We start from the raw sequence: 20,293 nt of genomic DNA on the forward strand, positions 1-20,293 counted from the left end.
CCCCGTCCTTCCTTTATACTGTCATGAGCTGTGTGCACTTTTTTGTTTTCCTGATTAAGATCATAAGTCTGTTAACGGAAGGATCTTATAGTCAAAATTACGTTCTTGAATTAGATTAGGTTGTATTGGACTGTGATAAACATTGTCACATTATAGCGTTTTACCTACCCACTGCAATGCCAGTGTTAAACGTATTATTATTTCACGTTAATGGACACTGTGCCCAAGTTGTTAGTGGACTGTTGTTAACTTTCCTTTGCAAAAGGTATGTTTTCATTCTCAAATCAATCATCAGATTCATTCAAGAAATCAAATAACGTAAACAGACCCTGCTGTGAATTCGGGGGTGTTGTGAAAATGTAATTGTTTGATCAATATTATAATGCTAGATTTTAATTTTTCTCTAAATGTTCAGGATATTGAAAGAGACTTGAAACAAATTGGACTTCAGAACACAAAGGAAAGTAAAATTCCGGAACAAAAACATAAAGCTAAGGTAATAAACATTTTGTCTTAAAGTTTCATTTTAAAAATCTGGCTGGGGATCAGCACCTTGCAATCTGGGTTGCCTCTAGGATTTCACCCCTACTATTTTATGGAGTTGCCTTATTTTGTGATGTTAGACTAATGGTTTTAAGTATCTGTAATGTCAAGTTGGGAGTTGTAATTTTAAGGTTTTTATTGGAATGCGAAACAGATTTTTTTTCTTGCTTTCTTCTAGAGAGGGATAAAGTTTGAAATTAATTTAGACAAATGTATTTCTGATGGAGACACCCTCCAAGAGGAAGAGGTATGCCATTAAGTAAAATTCTATTAGTAGGGATGAGAAAATGAGTGTCTTAATAGCATGTTTCATGAACTTTTCCCATAGAGGGTAGGGAGCATTTTCTAAAATCTTCCTAGAAGGATGTCTGGTGTTCAGACAAGTCTTCCAAAATATTTTTTATCCTTCCATTCTTTTTAAACTTGAGATTATTCCTATAGATGGATTATTCCATTTTAATTTATTGTTCTATTATAAAGGAGCTATTTTCCTCATAATAGTAACTTTTAAATTATAGCCAGATTAAAATAGAAGACATAATATATAGTCAACAACTAATACAGTCACCTAAAAAATATGTAAATGAGCAGTCATCCTGAAACCATGCACATTTATTTTAGATCTTGATTGGGATTGATAACTTTGTACTGATCTTTGGGTGAATCTCAATTATGCACTCGGGCTTGAATTGAAACAGCAATAAATGCATGAATACAGTAAACTCAAACCTCATTTTATTACTTGATTTCAACATCTTTTTAAATCCCATTTTTTACCAGAGCTGCTAACAAATATCAGAATTAACTGATTTGTGTTTCTGTTTCACCTTCTCCAAGTTTGCCTTTTAAATTACCAAAAGTTAAGTATGAATGTGTGTATACCTATATATATATATATATATATATATATATAAATTATATACTCAATTTCTTCCTTTCATGTTTTTTTATTGGCTTAAAACTTTTTTTAATGTTATTTCTTTCAGATTTATGTATGTGCATGTGGTGAAGGATTCTTTTTTTTTTTTAAATAGACTTCATGTTGTAGGGTAGTTTTAGGTTCAAGGCAAAATTTAGCAGAAGGTACAGAGATTCCCCATGGAGCTCCTGCTCCCATCCCCTGGGGCATGTAGCCTTCCCTACCATCAGAATCCCTCACCAGAGTGGAACATTCATTACAATTGATAAACCTACACTGACACATCATAATCACCCAAAGTACTTAGGTTACCTTAGGGTTCACTCATTCTCTGGGTTTTGACAAATGTGTAACGACATGTATCCATCATTATAGAATCATACAGAGTATTTTCATGGCCCTAAAAATCCTCTGTGCTCCACCTATCTTTGAGATTTTTATTAGCCTTTTGCTACAAAGACTTCAGTAGAGTGGTGGTAGTTAGCGCTCACTTGTAACCACTAGGCCCTCTAAGTGTCCCAGAGCTGTGAGTACCCGAGGAAGCAGCTCTGGGGACCTGAGTCTGGGTTGGAGCCTGAGGGCTGGTCCATCCGCGGTGCTTCTGTGAAGTGAGGCACCGAAGTTGGCCTGCTAGAAAAACGAATGGACTCCACACAGTTTTATCTACCAGTTTGTTCATCCTTTGTTATTCTCTGCTTTGATAATGCTTGAAATAGAGCGATCATTTTCATTTTCATTTTCATTATGGAATATTAAAAGCAGTTTCAGGGACCTGACTGGGAATGTTAAAGCTTAAAGCAGGGCGTAGATGAGCTAACCTTGAAAGTTCCTTAGAATGGAACTGCAGGAGAATAAGATTGAAGGCAGGAAATCTGCATCAGATTAGCTGCCACTTGATCAGTGCTTATCACTGTTGACAGGGAGAAGAAACGAACACATTCCTGCTTCTGTCGTGTTCCAACACAGTTCTAGTTTTAAAACCCTACCGATTCATGTAATAAACATACATTGAATACTTACTGCATACCTTGGTAAATGTTGTTACTGGGAACATGAAATAATTTTCAAACTTTTTTCCCCCCAAATATGGCTTATTTCTCATGAAACACCATGAAATTGCTTTAGGCAATGGATATGCTGAATGAAACTTTGACCTCTGAGGACGACGTTAAGTTTAAAGGGTATAAATGTATAAAGGAGCATGAAGATTATACAGACAAAGCATTTGAAAAACTCTGTTGCCGGGAAGCAGGTATGTGTCCCTTCAAGGCTGCAGATGAGAAGGAACCATTTTATTGGCAGTCATCTCGAATTCTCTCCTCCTCAGCTTGCCTCCCGTGATTTGACTGTCCCCTGTCCCCCACCTCACCCTGAACTGGACGGAGGCCTGGCCCCTCTGACTCTGCCCACCCCAGGGGTCACACCCCCTGAGACCCACCCTCTGCCCCACACAGTCTCCTGGGGCTGTTTCACCTGCCCCCTCCGCTTCCGCTTCTCCCGGTCCACACTCACCCATCTTTCTCAGGATTTGCTGGATGGCTCCATGGACAAGTCCCACTAGCATCTCAGACTCGGCGTGTGTACAATCCAGCTTCTGACCCCTTTCTTCCCAGGGAGCCTTTATCTCTGGTGATGCCCTCACCAGGCCGACAGCCCTGCTGTCATGCCTGGTGGTTTCTACTCTGAGATGTCCCTGAGTCTTCTCCTCTTTCATTCCCTTTGCCCTGTCCTGTCTCAGCGGTGCGTGTGGTAGGAAACACATGGGCTTTGGAGACCGTACGGAGTTCGAATCCCAGGTGGTGCTGCCACTTTCTGATTGTGTGCCCTTTCACAAGTTACTTCAGATCTCTGAGTCTCAGTTTCCCCTTAAGAGTGAGGAGAATAGTACTTGCCACACAGGCTTATTGTGAGGACTAAAGTGAAAATTGATATATTAGGTGCTTAATTTAATATCTGTTCTTCCCTTCATTTTCCCTTTCCCTTCCCCTCACTGAATTGCTTTAGTCTCCTATGCATCCTCCCTTTCTCTAGTATTTCCCCTTCATTCTCTAAGTAATTGCTACAGTCATCTTGTCATATTATTATCCTACTCAAATTTTGTTTTGATAATGCGTGTAGGATACAGTCTGTTGCACATAGTATCACATTTAACACTGCGTGGCGTGATCCTGTGATGACCGCCCCCCTTTCCTGCCCCATCACCCCCTCTCTCTTTCTACAGATGATGGGATCCACACAGCCTGCTGGAGCCCCATCTTCCCTTGCAGCTATGTGAGCATTCACGTACCCTGGCTCGCCTCCGTTTCCTCTTCCTGGAGTCATACACTTTGCCTCATTTCCACCTGGAAAAATCTTTATTCAATTCAGCAGGCATCTTGTGGAGAATCTCCCTTCTGCCAGACTGTGCTAGGTGGGAGGGACCTCAGAGATGAATGAAACCTGGGTCTGCCCTCAGAATCACAGAATTGTCATGAGCCAAAGAAAGGAAGCACAAAACGTGCTTTCTGAGCCCCAGTACTAATCGTTGCTCAAGTGCCAGCTGGTTGGAGAGTCGGGGGTACCTCTCCTGCACAGCTTGGCATTCCAGGGAGTTTGGGCTTTATCCTGTGTGATGACTTTCAGTCAAAGGGAATTAAATGTTATTCGTGATGGAGAAAGATCACGCTGGCTGCCGTGTGAAGGATGCGTGGAGGGGCAGGCCTGAGGGCAGGAGACTGGTCCAGGTGGGAAATGACAGGTGCACAGGGCAGGGCAGTGCAGTGACAATAGACACCAGGTGTGAACTGCTGAGTGTGGGGACTGAGGAAGAGAAGAGGGTCCCAGTCTTCTAATTCAGATGGACAAGGCTATCACCAGCCAAACAGGTGCATACGTCACGCAGAGGGAGGTCAGTAGAGATAATGTAATGGTTTAACTTCGTAACATGTTGAGTTTAGGTCTTTCTGAGCATCAGCTGGAGGTGTTTAGAAGGTGATAGCTGAGTAAGACCAAAGCTCTGGGGCAAATCAGGGCTTCCTTAGCATATGCACAGTATTTCAACCTTGATGGTGGTGGAAAACACCTAGGCACTGGGACTGGAGTGAGAAGGAAATGGAGCTTAGGACAGGCGCTTGTATTGTTTAAACAAGTTTTGGGAGAATCAGAAGAGAGTGAAGCCAAAGAAGGAGAGAACGTTCTGGAAGGAGCCTCAGGGCTTGGCAGTATCAACTGGAAGAGAAAGACCAAATGAGGCAGGTTGAGTAACAGCCCACAGGGTTTGGTTATCAAGGGCCCTGAGTGGCCTCAGTGTAAGCAATTCCAGTGAAAAGAATCAAATCAAAGGTTATTCTTTGCGTGAGTTCCTCTGGGAAGAGGAGAGTGAATTATAAGTCTCAAAAGACATGTATGCTTATTTTTAGATTTTTTTTTAAAAATCACTTCATTAGTTTGATGCTGAAAACGGTCTCTTAATTTAAACTGGGCTCCCGTAATTACTATTCAGGCTGAACAATTTCCCATGTGTTTATTGACATCTGTATTTCTCTTGTGAATTATGTGCTCACATCCTTTATCCATTTTTCTACTGAAAATGGCATGTTTGTTTTTTTCTTTATGAGACTCATTTAAATTGAACCTTTGCCTGAAATACGTATTGCAAATAGTTTCCCCAGTTGGTCTTTAGATCTCATTTATAGTAACAACAGCAGATATGTGTGAGAGTGTGTGTGTGTGTGTGAGTGTGTGTGTGTGTGTGTGTGTGTGTACATATAACTTGGGAATTAACTTTACAAGAATCGTGCAGAGCATATGAAGGAAACTATAAAACCTTACTGAGGTATTTAAAGATTATTTGAATAAATGTAGAGAAATAACACTGTTCTATATTGGAAATATTCATTCCAAATAAATATATGGATTTTTGGCAATTTCAATCAAAAGCACAATAGGATTTTTTTCTGGTGTGAGGAGATCTTGGAGATTCTTAACTAGCCAAAAAATTTACAAAAGAAGAGCATTGAGGGGCACTTGCCCTTCCAAATATCAAACTGGATTATATAAATTATAGTCGTTAAAACAATGTGATACTAGCACCAGAATAAAAAAAGTAATGAAAAAAGAGAAAGTTTAGACAAACTCTAGTATGTATCATAATTTAGCATATGCTAAAAGTCACATCATAAGTCAATGGGAAAAGAAAGAATTACTCAGATAAATGCTCTAGGACCAAATGGTTAACAATTTGGGGGAAATTGTGAAATCAGACCCTATATGATGATACAACAAAATAAATTCCAAAATAAAATCAAAGTTTATATGTAAAAAAATGAAGTTATATGTCAGGAAATAAAGTGAAAGAAAATATAGGTGAGTATTTCTTTTTTTGGCTAGGGAAGAATTAGCTATTCAAAATACATAGGAAAAAATCACAGAATAAATTAGTAATAGATTCAGCTTTAACAGTGAAAGCCTTTGGTAAAGAAAATATTATAATACTAGCCCCTAGCATTGTCATTTTCAGTAGTTTACCTAGGGAAAATAATCATAAATGTCAAAAAAATTAACTACAAATGAGTTCATTAAAGTGTTGTCTATAATAGTAAAAAATTCTAGCAATCTAAAAATCCAGCAAAAAGAATTAGTTAAGTTATAATATATCCATGAAACAGAATACCATGTTTTCTTTAAAATGGTGGTGTAGAACAATATTCAATAATACAGGTATGGTATGTTGCTAATTGAAAAGAACAAGTTATAAAAGGGTGTGTAACATTTGGCCCCTTTTTTGTTTCAAAACGAAGCAGAAACTATATGCGAAAAGGAAATTTTGAAATTTTAGGTCTCTGGAGAGTGGGGTTGTGGTAATTTTTGTTTCCTTCTTCTACTTACCTGATCTCCAGAGTTCTTATAATGAAACATACTAATAAATAAAGAAAATGATAACACAAGTTATTTTTTAAATTAAGGTAATGGAACAGTTTCTATGGAACCTGACTAAAGTTCACATAAATGCCTCAAGAATTTGTCCATTCACGCCGTTAATATTTCTTTAGTGTTAAATACATTGGCTAGTCAGTCAAATGTTAATAAAAGTGAAATAATTTTAAACCTGTTTATCACTTCAGTCTTGTAAGTTATGATCTATCTATGTCTTAGTCCATTCAGGCCACTGTAACAAAATACCATAAACCGGGAGACTTATAAACAACATTTATTTTGCACAGTTATGGAGGCTGGAAAGTCCAAGACCATGATGCTGGCAGATTCAGGGTCTGGTGAGGGCCCGATTCCATCGTTTTGCTGTGTCCTCACTTAGCGGAAAAGATGAGGGAGCTCTCAGAGGTCTGTTTCATAGGAGCATTAATCCTATTCATGAGGCTCCACCCTCATGACCTAATCACCTCTCCACAGCGCCTCCTCCTAATACCATCACACTGGGCATTAAGTTTCAGCATATGAATTCGAGGGGGCACACAAACATTCGGTCCATAGCAATCTGTATTAGATTGAGGGTCTTGATTTCTCTGCTTTTGAAGTTACCAGCTGATGGACTCCAGGTTTCCTAAGAACTATTTCTTGCAGTTAGTCACACTTTGCTTTGAGATCAACGAGTTATTTCCTTATACTCAGGGTTGTTCATTCCAGATGCTGCCGCTGCAGAGGACAGGAGACAGTGGGATGCTGGGTCTCCTCAGACTCTGCTGCAAATGATGGCCACAGCCGACATCACCTCCACCTGCTCCACTGTGCCTGAGGGTGAAGCTGATATCAGTGGCACGAATTGTCAGCAAGAGGAGAGCGAGGCCCCAAAGGCAGCTGTGTTCACCCCAAATGCTTGTGCTCACCCTGACTTGACAGTTCTCAGTTTTCAGTACAATCCCGATAGATTTGTATTAAATGCCTTTCAAAGATTTTGTTTTGGTTTCTCCCCTACCTCTGCAGAGACTTGCCTACTAATTATCCTAGACAATTGGCCACTGTAGCTATGAGAATGTAAAGGAAGAAAGATCCAGGTTCCCACCTTCCTCCCAAGGAGGGACAGGTGGCTTCATTTGCCTTCCCGTGCTAGCCTAATAACTCCCTTGCAGTTTCTTAGAGGGTCGTTTTTTCCTCAGTAACATCAGAACTGAAATATTAGCTGTCCCACAAGATTTAGAGAGTCAGTGCAAAGATACATATTAACTTGCTTTGCAAACGAAAGTGCTATTTCCATGTTAGCAGTGTTTAGGATATGATGATATTTTCAACCTAAATTCTTCCATTTTCATTTGGGCTTCTGGCACAGTCTTTCCTTAGCAGAGAGTCCCAGCAATATCTGGGTGTGATCTTACAGGTGGTGGAGATTTTTATTGCTTATTTCCTATGTTCTTCTTGACAACATGGGGCTGGGGGAGAGCTAAAATTTATACCCATCTTATAAGTTGAAGTCTGTAAGTATATCACTGAGATTAGTAATTAAAAGTGTGTGAATTGACCCATATTTATACTATTACAAAATATATTGCATATCATCAAATTTACAAGAAAGGGCTTGCAAACATAATACAATTTAATCCATCCTAAGCCAATGAGACAGTAAGAGGGGAAACCTAATTTAAAATAAATAGAATAGAAATGTCAACACACCAAAACAGCCAGTTTACAGGGCAAAAAATGACTCTCCTGCCCAACAGTACATGATAATATTGTCACTAAACTTTTCTGTATCTCAGCTTCCTTGCTAGTAAAATGAGGGGTGGGATTAGGTGACCTCCAAGGATCTCACATTCTGTGATTTTATAAAAACTCAAATGAAGAAGCATTTTTAGTTTCAATAATCCAGGCTCCTTTTCAGACGGCCGAGTGATCGTGATTGAAGGCATTCCAGAAAACAGGAAACAGTGGCGGCTTGAAACGCCGGGAACTTTAATGAGTGTTTTGACAGCAGCACATCTAACAAGTAGCTCATTTTCTGCCAACGATGGAGAATTTGGTATGTAGTTTACTTTTAAGAACATAGTCCCCTGTGGAATTTTGTCAGAGGTGTAAATGCAGAATGGGGATAAAAATAGCCTGGAGAGAGAATTGGGAGGGTGTCTAAGCCTTTTCAGAAGCTGATTTGCTTTGTCCAAGCCTGTTCCAAATGCCATTAACAAAAGACTTGAACTTCTGAGAAGAGTAGGATCATTTTCTGTAATGTGATGGGTTGACAAGTGATGAAAAGTTAGGTAGGAAGGACCAGTGGCTTTGTAGGTGATGAGCTAGTGCTTAGCGCTACCTCACAGAGTCCGTTTATTCTGACAGCTCTTCAGCAGACTCAAATTACCATCCTGGGGGCCGTAAAATACATCTTAATATAGTTTTTTTTTGGCTTTGGGTTTTTGCCTCCAATGTTTAGCAAGATTATGCTGCTGTTGACTTTAAGGGAAACCAACCGTTACTTTCTAAAGTTCGAGGGAATTCCTATCACAGTGGGGATTTGGTCCTCCACTGGGTGTGCAGGTGTAAACTGCTACGAGCAAAGCCATTTGGGGCAGGCAGGTATCAAACAGAGAACACCTGCGCAGGGGCGAGGTTTCAGGGCTGGGGTTGCTGAGATGCGAGGCTGAGGCGGAGCGGAGGCCTGGTTAGAAACCTGACGGTGGTGGAGGCGGATGCGTGCTTACAAAGTTAAAGGACAACACTGAGAATAATGCAAGAGTCGTACCGGACTGTTTCTGACGAGTGAGTCTGCCCGTTTGTGAAGCTCAAGAGAAGGGGAATATTTGTGAAAGGTGAGTCTGAAAGAATTGACAGCATTTTATTGAGGAACGAATATTTCAGGTGGGGAGAACTTGCAGATCCACAGGCCTGAGAGACTGAGAAAGACAGTATGGGCTTCCCTGGTGGTGCAGTGATTGAGAGTCCACCTGCCGATGCAGGGGACACAGGTTCGTGCCCCGGTCCGGGAAGATCCCACATGACACGGAGCGGCTGGGTCAGTGAGCCATGGCCGCTGAGCCTGCGCGTCTGGAAGGCCTGCGTACCCCGCAAAAAAAAAAAAAAAAAAAGACGGTATGACTAAAATTTAGGTGCTGGAGAAGGGACCAGAGTCCCTGAGTAGATGAAGTCCTTCAGTGTTATTACTTATCTCAGCTGCCACACTTAAAACTCAAGGCGGGGGTGGCAGTGCAGTGGGGAGAGAGAGAGGAAATGCCTCCCTGCCTTCAAGGCTCTCTTTCAAGTACCTTCAAACCACAGACGGCAGTGTGATTGCATGTCTGCTCCCTCCCCTTCTATCCTGGGATAGAAACATCATCTGTAAGGATGGGGCTGGGGGCCGGTGGGGAAGAAATTTTGGGCTGGCCTGGCTTGGCCTGGAGGCCAAGGGCTGGGGCCACAGACCAGGTAGGAGGGGGGCGCCCATCTTTCAGGACACTGCGATGGTGACATACTGGTGACTATGATCTGTCTTCTTGGGTTTGTTCCTGTGCTTCGTGGAGAGAGTCATAGAAAACTTCATTTGATCTTGCATACCAAATTAATTAATTCATGAACTTACTGCATTTTCAAATTGATGGCTTTACATTAGGCATATATGAGTAATTTAATCTAACAAGTGGGATTAAACATAGGAACTTGCCTCTAAGGGTAGCATTCAAAGCAAAATGTAGGTATTTTCTTTTGTAACCTGCTAAAGGTGCAGGCATCCCCTCCCACCCCAGCTGTGCTTTCTCTGCTCTTTCAGCCTCTCACTGTGTTGTTGGCCTCACCCATCTTTCCTATCCCTGTAGCAAGCTTGACTTCCTGTCTCTGGTCATCTCTTCTTTCTTTACCTCTCCCTCTGCACCCCTGCCAGATAATCCTAAAAATCCTTTTAAATCCTGCAAAAGATTCTCCCATACCCTCAGGATAAAATCCAGACTCTGCAGACTCTAAGTGCCTTCAAGATCGGATGGCCTCTCCGGGCACCAGGGCTGCTAGCACTTCTCCATCAGCAAATATTTCTCCCTCAGTTTAGAAAGGTGAGTCTTTCTAAAGACTCCTCCCTTGCCAAAGTAATTCCTCCTGTAAGATTTCACTCTGATGCAACCTCCCGGCCATTTCTGATGTTTTATCAGCAGATACCCTTCCCTCCCTGCTTTTCGCTATATTGCCGAACAGGGCTTTACAAAGGTGTCTGGAATATAGGAGATTCTTAATCAGTTAATAATTGGAATGAATGAGTGGAAGAGCCTGTAACTTGATTGACATGCTTCCCTTTAATCCAAAAAATTCTAATAAGCTTTCTGTAAATCCTCAAGTTTGTCTAAGGTCTCTCTGTCTTTTCTCTGTTAGTTGCCTCTGACAATTTCACATGAATTCAGTCTCATACTCAAATTCATTCACACTCAAATATTGGTTAAAGGCATGAAAGACATTTCCTTATTATGGTTATCATTTAAATTCAGGCCATAAAAAGATGCAGTAGCAATTTTATTTGAAATTTTAGAGATTGCTATTAAAAACCTGGATCTCAATTAAACTACTGCCTGTGTACCACTGACAAGGAACCACTGGTTTTTTGTTCGTTTTTATAAATTTATTTATTTATTTTTGGCTGCATTGGGTGTTCGTTGCTGCACGCGGGCTTTCTCTAGTTGGCGGCGAGTGGGGGCTACTCTTTGTTGTGTTGCGCGGGCTTCTCATTGCGGTGGCTTCTTTTTGCGGTGGCTTCTCTTGTTGTGGAGTATGGGCTGTAGGTGGGCAGGCTTCATCAGTAGTTGTGCCTCGCGGGCTCAGTAGTTGTGGCTCATGGGCTCTAGAGCTCAAGCTCAGTAGTTGGGGTGCACGGGCCCAGCTGCTCCGTGGTATGTGGGACCCTCCAGGACCAGGGCTCGAACCCATGTCCCCTGCATTGGCAGGCAGATTCTTAACCACTGCAACACCAGAGAAGCCTGGAACCACTGTTTTTTATTTTTGTTTTTGTTTTTTTTGGGATTGAAACACCTCCCTGCCGTGGAAGCCCGAGTCTTAACACTAGACCATCAGGAAGTCCCCCAGGAGCCACTGTTTTAAATGCCTGAGAAAACATCAGGGCACGTCTCCTTTGCATTCCTCTAAGTTTGGTTTCCCTGCTTAATATCCCACAAGACACTGTAATTCTCTGATCATAAAAGTAAAGTTCACTTTAGTTTCCTGTTTAATATCTTTCTTCCTCACTAGACTATAAGCTTCTGAGAGCTTTGTCTTGATCACCACCCCACTCCGCCTCTCCATCCCTAGCACCTGGTATAATGCCCAGAACTTAGTAAGTCACCATGCCTTTGTTTTTGTTTTTGTTTTTTGTTTTGCGGTACGCGGGACTCTCACTGTTGTGGCCTCGCCCGTTGCGGAGCACAGGCTCTGGATGCGCAGGCCCAGCGGCCATGGCTCACGGGCCCAGCCGCTCTGCGGCATGTGGGATCCTCCCGGACGGGGGCACGAAGCCATGTCCCCTGCATCGGCAGGCGGACTCTCAACCACTGCGCCACCAGGGAAGCCCCACCATGTCTCTGTGAATGAAAATACAGCCATAGCACGTTTTTACTATCACTTTATGTAAAGGCATGGGATTGCCAATATTTGTATTGCTATCAAGTTGGATAAGGAAATTGCAAGGCTAATTATTCTTACAGCTCTATGGAGTCTTTGTAAAGACTTTCTGCATGTGTAGATTTTAATAACTTTGATTACAGGTGTAATAGACACAATTTATAAAGGCATTTAAGGATTCGTTGTCGTACATTTAAGCATGATTCGTATATCGTTTGTCAGTCTTCAGCTTAAATATCCAACTCCTTGAAGATAAATTCCTTTGATGTTTCTAGCTCTAAATTCCATTTGAAAATGAGGGTTTGGACTTTTCCTCAGTGGTTAAGAATGGTTAAGAATTGTGTTAAGAATCTGGCGCAGTGGTTAAGAATCTGCCTGCCAATGCAGGGGACACGGGTTTGAGCCCTGGTCCGGGAAGATCCCACATGCCGTGGAGCAACTAAGCCCGTGTGCCACAACTACTGAGCCTGCGCTCTAGAACTCGCGAGCCACAACTAGTGAGCCTGTGCACCACAACTACTGAGCCCGCATGCCACAGCTACTGAAGCCTGCCCACCTAGAGCCCATGCTCCGCAACAAGAGAAGCCACTGTACACCGCAACGAAGAGTAGCCCCCAGCTCTCCGCCACTAGAGAAAGCCCGCGCACAGCAACGAAGACCCAATGCAAAAAAAATAAATAAATATAATTAATTAATTAAAAATAAATAAATAAAAATGAGGGTTTATCAAGTACATGTTTAATTTGTGCTAATTTTAAAAAGTTTGAAATAGCAAGACTTCACAAAATCCTTTTAAATGAATCTAACTAGTAAGAGTGACACTCTTTCAAAGAGAAGTATTTTTTTACATGTGCATAATTAATTCAGGTCAGTAATTTTGTTTATAGTTTAACCACTCCAAGGGAATCCTTGGTAGGAAGGTAACCTCTATTTTTCTAGTGTAAGTTTTCGGGCCACACAGTTGCCTTGGTAACATCATAGTTGCACATCCTGATAACAGCTGATTTACATTTCTGTAGTTAGCCTTTCATTCTTTCTTCTGTTAAACAAAAATAAGAGTCTCCTAAAATTGTCTTCCTTAGACAGGAAAACAAAAACTGTCAAATTCCCACACCAGGAGGAATACTCTGGCTTGCTTTTAATTAGCCAGACTACCTCATAGATGAGATATATCAATCTATTTCATTTGTTTAATGCGCTTTAGGAAGTAACATGGGCTATGATTTGGGATGAAATATGTTGATTTAAATAGGTAAATGTAAGTGTGGTGAGATTTCTACTTGTGTGTACATGAGCAGTCATGTAACAGTTTACCAAAAAAATAAAATAAAATAAAAAAGCCACACTTTGCTCTTAATTCCACCTTTGGAGGAAAGTTCCTATTTTTAATCCCACTTGCTAACAGAGGATAGGGATTTTTTTTTTTCCTGGAGACTAAAGTGAAATACTCTTTAGACACCTAGGAACCAGATGGTTGTACAGTTTGTGTGGGAAAGGTATGTTATGATAAATTACAAACATGAGCACAGTCCTTCACTCTTCCCTGTATCCATGCCCTTTGCAGTATGACTTTGCAGCTCCTCTGTCATTAAATGTTTTTCTTCCCCTCTTCCCTTGAGTCTTGACTGGCCTTGTGATTTGCTTAGGTCAGTAGAATGCACCGGAAGTGATGGTGTGGCAAATCTGAGTATTTAAGGAGTTTCTGCTCTTTCTTTTGGAATCCTGTCCATCTCTCAACTAGCTCCAGTTGCCCTGCTGGAAAAATGAGGGACCGTGTGGAACAGAGAGACAAGCCATCCCAAGTGAAGCCATGCTAGACCAGCCAACCTCCAGGTGGCCAGGCAAGTGACTGCAGATGCCATGAGGGGCCCAGCTGAGACTGGAAGAGCCGACCAGCTGAGCCCAGCCCAAATAGCCCAACTGCAGAATTGGGCTATAACCTATATAAATGGTTACTGTTTTAAGCCACTAAGTTATATGGTAGTTTATTATTCTGGAAAAGCTAACTATTGTAGACATACTTAGCAAAATTCCTAAAGTGGTAGTTGAAAGTAGGCTAGCTCTACATAATTTTAAAGCCAACTTAAGAAACCAGCATTTTAAATTCTCTGTAAATTCTTTTAGTTCTTTTGTGGATTCTTTTAAGAAAATCTGTCTCAACAGTGTTCTTGATTGCACCAAGGTTTTTGTAGGGAAAAAAACAGACATCATTGACAGGCATATGAAGAGATGCTCAACATCATTAATCATCAGTAACTTTAAATCAAAACCACAAAGAGGGGCTTCCCTGGTGGCACAGTGGTTAAGAATCTGCCTGCCAATGCAGGGGACACGGGTTCGAGCCCTGCACCTGGAAGATCCCACATGCCACGGAGCAGCTTGAGCCCACGTGCCGCAACTAATGAAGCCCACGTGCCTGGAGGCCCATGCTCCACAACAAGAGAAGCCACCGCAATGAGAAGTCCGAGCACTACAACAAAGAGTAGCCCCCACTGCCACAACTAAAGAAAGCCCGCGGGCAGCAATGAAGACCCGACACAGCCAAAAATAATAAATAAAAATTTTAAAAAACAAAACAAAACCCACAAAGATCTATCATCTCACACTCATTCCGATGGCCACCATATAAAAAAAAAACACCAGAAAATCACAAGTATGTGGAATAATTGGAACCCTTATGCACCATTGGTAGAATTGTAAAATAGTGCAGCCATTATGGAAAATGGTATGGCAGTTCCTTAAAAAATTTAAAAATAGAACTGCCTGATCCAGCAATCCCTCGTCTGGGTATATATACAAAAAAATTGAAAACAAGATCTCGAAGAGATGTTTTTGCACACCCATGTACCATTATTTGTACCATTATTCACAATAGCTAAGATGTGGAAGCAACCTAAATGTTTATCAGTGGATGAATGGATAAAGAAAATGTGGTATATACATACAATAGATGATTATTCAGTGTTAAAAAAAGAAAGAAATCCTGTCACAAGCTACCACATAGATGACCCTTGAGGACATTATGCTAAGTGAAGTAAGCCAGTCTTGAAAGATAAATACTGCAAGATTCCCCTTAGGTGAGGTATTTACAGGAGTCAAATTCTTAAAAAGTATAATGGTGATTTCCAGAGGCTGGGGGAGGGGGATATAGGGAGTTGTTTTCAGTGGGAGTAGAGTTTCAGTCATGCAAGATGAAAAAGTTCTAGAGAGCTGCTGTACAACCATGTGCATATAGGTAACAATACTGTACGGTACACTTGGAAATTGTTAAGAGGGTAAATTTATGTTATTTTTTCTTTTACCACAAACAAAAAAATCTCAGACATCGACTCAAAAAGTAATTCAGAATTCCTTGATTGTCTCATGAATTGTTTTATTATGGTCTCTTTGAATTGGGATCCAAAATAATTTGATTGATATGTTAAAAAATAACAATTCAGAGGAGTAATACTGTGAATGTGAGGAATTTTAGTTATACCTTATCCAATTTTTTTCACCTATATTTTCATTTTTATGAATATACAAGAGTGATATAAGATTAAAAATGTATGCTTAGGGAGGACTAAAAGAGTTGTTATAGTAATTTATATAAAATATAAATTCTGGGCTTCCCTGGTGGCGCAGTGGTTGAGAGTCCGCCTGCCGATGCAGGGGACACGGGTTCGTGCCCCGGTCCGGGAAGATCCCACATGCCGCAGAGCGGCTGGGCCTGTGAGCCATGGCCGCTGAGCCTGCGCATCCGGAGCCTGTGCTCTGCAACAGTGAGAGGCCCGCGTTCCGAAAAAAAAAAAAAAATATATATATATATATATATATATAAGAGCTAAGAAAACATTGTCCCATTTTATTGGGAACATTTTCTTTGCTATTGGTGTATAAAATATGTGCATCTCATAATCATTGGAATCTTAGAGTTGTTGAGGGGATGCTGCTTTCTATAAAGAAATTAAATATTGTACTACCTTCATTCTGATTTTTTCCCAAGAGAAAAAAAGTACATTTTTTTTTTTAATTTTAATTTTTAAGAGTCTGGCTTACCTCATTGTTTTTTTAATGTTTGCAAAGTATTTAATAGTATGTGGGCATTATTTGAAGTCACAAGAGTCAAGATTTTTTTTTTTTTTGGCTGAGCCGTGGGGCTTGCAGGGTCTTAGTTCCCCAACCAGAGATTGAACCCACACCCTTGGCAGTGAAGGCACGGAGTCCTAACCGCTGGACCGCCAGGGAATTCCCAAAAGTACATTTTAAATAACAACAATTAATTCACCCCCTCACCTCCTTCCTCCCCTCACCAAAAAGATAAAATTGTGGGTGTGTGCTTTGGGTTTTCTTTGCAGACATCAGTGATTAACCGTAACCATAAACTGAATACTGGGTGTAAAAACAACGAAGGATAAGGGTAGTGCAATAATGTTGGAAAGTCTTAAGTTTTTACAAGATTTTCTTAAATTTTCTATACAATCAAAGCATCTACTCCCAAAGTGGGATTATTTTGTCTCTTCATCTCTGATCCTTATTCTTCTTACTTCTTTCTCTTGTGTTGCCTACTACCTTCAGTACAATGCGGAATAGTTGGTGTCAGTTGTCACCTGTCTATTCTCTGTTTTAATGGAAATTATTCAAAGGTCTTACCATTGTGGTTGATGTTCAATATAGGATTTTTAGTATATGTCCCTCTCGAGATGTATAGGCTGGGATGCTTTAATCTCTCTTTCTGTCATTTAACAGTGGGACCATTAAAACAATGGCTTCCTAAAGAAGAGGGGAAGGTAGAAGTGGCCTCTGACATTGAAGTAGATGAAGAACAACCAGGACCAAGATCTGATGATGATGATACGTAAGTAGGTCATACCTAGATGCCTAAATGAAGCACGGGAAATAGTAAAAATGGTAAAAAGTTAAAATGCTGTTGTTGAGGCATAGACTATAGCCTCAAAGACCCAGCTAAGGAGACCAAGTTTTCTTATATACATGGGTTTGTCTCTGGGTTCTCCATTCTTTTCCAATGGCTTTGTTTTCCCTTTCTGCATCAGCGATATTCTGTCAGTTACTATGGTTTTATTGTACCTTTTGATATCTGGTATGGCTAGTCCTCACAGTTTCCTCTGGTCTCCATATCATTTTCTTCAAAATTATCTTTGCTGTTGCTTTTTACTCAACGTATACATCCTTTCGTTCTCTTGTAAAGTGTCATGAAAAAGCTTGTTGGGATTTTGATGAGAATGAGATTACATTTGTTGATTAATTTATGGGAATTCACATCTTTGTGATTGTAAGTCTTAACATCCATGAATATAGTATAGCTCTCCATCTATTTATGCCTTTTAAAATATTCTTCAGTATTTTTGTAGTTTTCTTCATGATATAGATACCACTTAACTTTTTTGTTGTTGTTGCCATTATTAATGGGGTCATTCTTCTCCTACTACATTTTGGCTACTGCTAGTGTATGGAACACTATTGATGTTGTATCCTGTAACCTCACTGAACTCTCTAATTAGTTCTAAAATTTGGAGTCCTTTGAAGTTTAAAATTATTATAATTTATTTTTAAAATAGGTAATATATTTACATGTTTCAAAATTCAAAAGGTATATTCTTTTCATAGTCTTTCTGCTATCTCATTACCTCTGCCACACAGTTCCCTCCCCCAGAGTCAACCAATCCAACCTGCTTCTTGTGCATACTTCTTCTGAGAAATTCCATTAAAATGTAAGCAAATCTGTTTATCTTGGTATGTGTATATTCCTTTTCTTTTTTATAGAAACAGTTTCATAATGTAGATACTATCTCGCAACTTCCTTTTATCACTTAACAGTGTATCTTGAGTACCTATCATAATATACAAACAGTAGTATATAGAGAGTTTAAATTCCCAGAACAGCAAAGTGTTGTGTCAAAGAGTATGTACGTTTGTAATTGGATAGTGTCAAATTGCCCTTCACAGAGGTTACACCTATGAACATTTCCACTGACAGGGTATGGAAGTGCCTGTTTCCTTGTACATTTCCTTGCTCAGTGTGTTTTCAAACTTACGGATCATTGCACAGTTGATAGATTTTAAATGCCATTTCAGGTTTGTTTTAATTAGCATTTCTTTTATGAGTAAGGTTGCCTTTCCTTATGCTTAAGATCCATCTTTATTTCCTCCTTTGGGAATCAGTTTTATTTATAGCCTTAGTCATTTAAAAAATTTAGGCTATTAACATTGTGTTGATTTGGGGAACTTTTTGTATTTTAGGGAAATTAGTCTTTTAGCTGTGATATGTTTCAAGAATATTTTCCCGTTTTTTGTTTGCTTTTTGATGTATTTATAGTGACTTGTGCCATGAGGAAATTTCTTACTTTTGTTTACTTAGATTTATCATTTAATAAAAAATGATACCAGAATTTTTTTTAGTACTTTTATGATTTAGTTTTCTATTTAGTTAAATATTTTCATCTTGAATTTTACTTGTACTGTAAAGTGTGGCTCCAACTTAATTTTTTCCCCAAATAACTCCTTACTTATTCCAACACCACTTATTAAAAATCTTTATTTTTGATACCAATTTGAAGTGCCACTTTTATGATATACAACATTTTTATGTGTATTTGTATCCAATTCCTATTCTTTCTAGTCTAATTATTATAAACATGTTTATAATATGTTTTATTGTTTGGGGGGCTTTCATTTTTCATAATTTTCCTGTCTAGTCTTACTTGTTTTTCCATGGGAACATTGGAATCAACCTGTCTAGCAAATAAAGGAGGGAGGGAGGGAGGAAGGAGGGAGGGAGGGAGGGGAGAATTTTCTCAGCCTCTTCCTTTTTCTCCTGGTCTCTATTATTGCTGATGCGAAATCTGCTATCATCTAATTGTTTTTCCTTTATAGATGTGCTCTCTCCCTAGTACTTTCATAACGTACTTTTTCTTCTTTCATTCTTATGTTTTGCTATGATATCTCTAAGTCTGGATTTATCTTTTATCCTCCTTGGCTCACTTTCTTCTGAGAACTCATGACTTTCTTTAGTTCTGGAAATTTTTTACCTATTATTTCTCCAAATATCGCTTTTCTTACTCCCTCCATTTTGGCTCTGCCATTAGATAGATTCTAGAGCTTCCCAATCTGTCCCCAATAACACCTAGTTGTACGTTCATATTTTTTAAAAAAGTATTTATTTATTTAGGCTGCACTGGTTCTTAATTGTGGCATGCAGACTCTTAGTTGCGGCATGCATGCAGGATCTAGTTCCCGATCCCTGGCCCCCCTGCCTTGGGAGCATGGAGTCTTGCCCACTGAACCACCAGGGAAGTCCCCTTTCATATTTTTTATTCTTTGTTTCAATCTAGGTGAATTCTTGAATACTGTTTTCCAATTCTCTCTGGGTATCATCTATTAGGTTTTTAACTTAAATGATTACATATTTCCTAATATTTATAATTATTTTTCTTATATTTATATGTTCTTGCTTCATTCTTGCATAATTGTTTCCCATAATTTAAAAACATTTTAAAATGGATGTTGTGCTTTAATTCTCTTGTTGAGCATACTTACTTTAAGGGCTTTATCAAAATCTTCTGTCGATGCCAATTATAAACAATCTATAATAAAGAACAGAAGAGAGTTTTATTCAAGCAAAACTGCGAACTATAGACCAGGAGCGTAGACTCCACCAAGGAAGAAGAAAGCCCTCTGGAGAAGCATGGTTTTCAGTACAGTTTTATATCTTATCAGAACAAAGAACAAACATCAAACATTACAGGGGTACCTTCCTTCAAGGTTTCAAAAGAGCCATTAGCACATACACAGCGAGTCAACATGACCTTGGTGTCTGGGAAGGGACCCTCATCTTTGAAGGAGTATTTTAGCATTGGTGTCATAGGACAGGGATCATTTATCCCTATCTTCAGAGTGGACATTTTTTTTTTTAATTTATTTTTGGCTGCGTTGGGTCTTTGTTGCTGCACACGGTTTTCTCTAGTTGCAGCGAGGGGGCTACTCTTCATTGTGGTGTGCGGGCTTCTCACTGCAGTGGCTTCTTTTGTTGTGGAGCATGGGCTCTAGGCGCGTGGGGCTTCAGTAGTTGTGGCTCCTGGGTTCTAGAGCACAGGTTCAGTAGTTGTGGCGCATGGCTTAGTTGCTTTGCGGCACTTGGGATCTTCCCGGACCAGGGCTTGAACCTGTGTCCCCTGCACTGGCAGGCGGATTCTTAACCTCTGTGCCACCAGGGAAGCTCCCAGAGTTGACACTCTTTAATGGTTAAAGCAGATGTACAAGTGTGTTTGGCCATAAACAGGCTGTTCCAGGTCACATAAAGTATAGGCCAAATCATGTATAAGC

The 20,293-nt window shown here is 40.1% G+C and overlaps 1 protein-coding gene across 13 annotated transcripts in view; it reads left to right on the forward strand.

Moving 5' to 3' along the window:
• Positions 1 to 17,455, forward strand: part of NEK5 (NIMA related kinase 5) — a 56,243-nt gene extending 38,788 nt beyond the window's left edge. For 2 of the 13 annotated variants that reach the window (XM_033843806.2, XM_073795118.1), the window contains 6 exons: positions 416 to 496; positions 722 to 790; positions 2,588 to 2,714; positions 7,085 to 7,195; positions 8,274 to 8,411; positions 16,700 to 17,451. In XM_033843806.2, the coding sequence (XP_033699697.1) occupies positions 416 to 496; positions 722 to 790; positions 2,588 to 2,714; positions 7,085 to 7,195; positions 8,274 to 8,411; positions 16,700 to 16,812 (639 nt within the window). In that variant the 3' untranslated portion in view covers positions 16,813 to 17,451. Of the gene's footprint in view, positions 1 to 415; positions 497 to 721; positions 791 to 2,587; positions 2,715 to 7,084; positions 8,413 to 9,241; positions 9,549 to 13,617; positions 13,813 to 16,699 lie in introns of those variants that run through there. The other 11 variants (XM_073795117.1, XM_033843812.2, XM_073795122.1 and 8 more) reach the window with 9 other exon arrangements.
• The last annotated feature ends 2,838 nt before the right edge of the window (positions 17,456 to 20,293 follow it).

This window comes from Tursiops truncatus, chromosome 18 (genome assembly GCF_011762595.2).
Source record: "Tursiops truncatus isolate mTurTru1 chromosome 18, mTurTru1.mat.Y, whole genome shotgun sequence".
NCBI classification, from domain to species: domain Eukaryota; kingdom Metazoa; phylum Chordata; class Mammalia; order Artiodactyla; family Delphinidae; genus Tursiops; species Tursiops truncatus.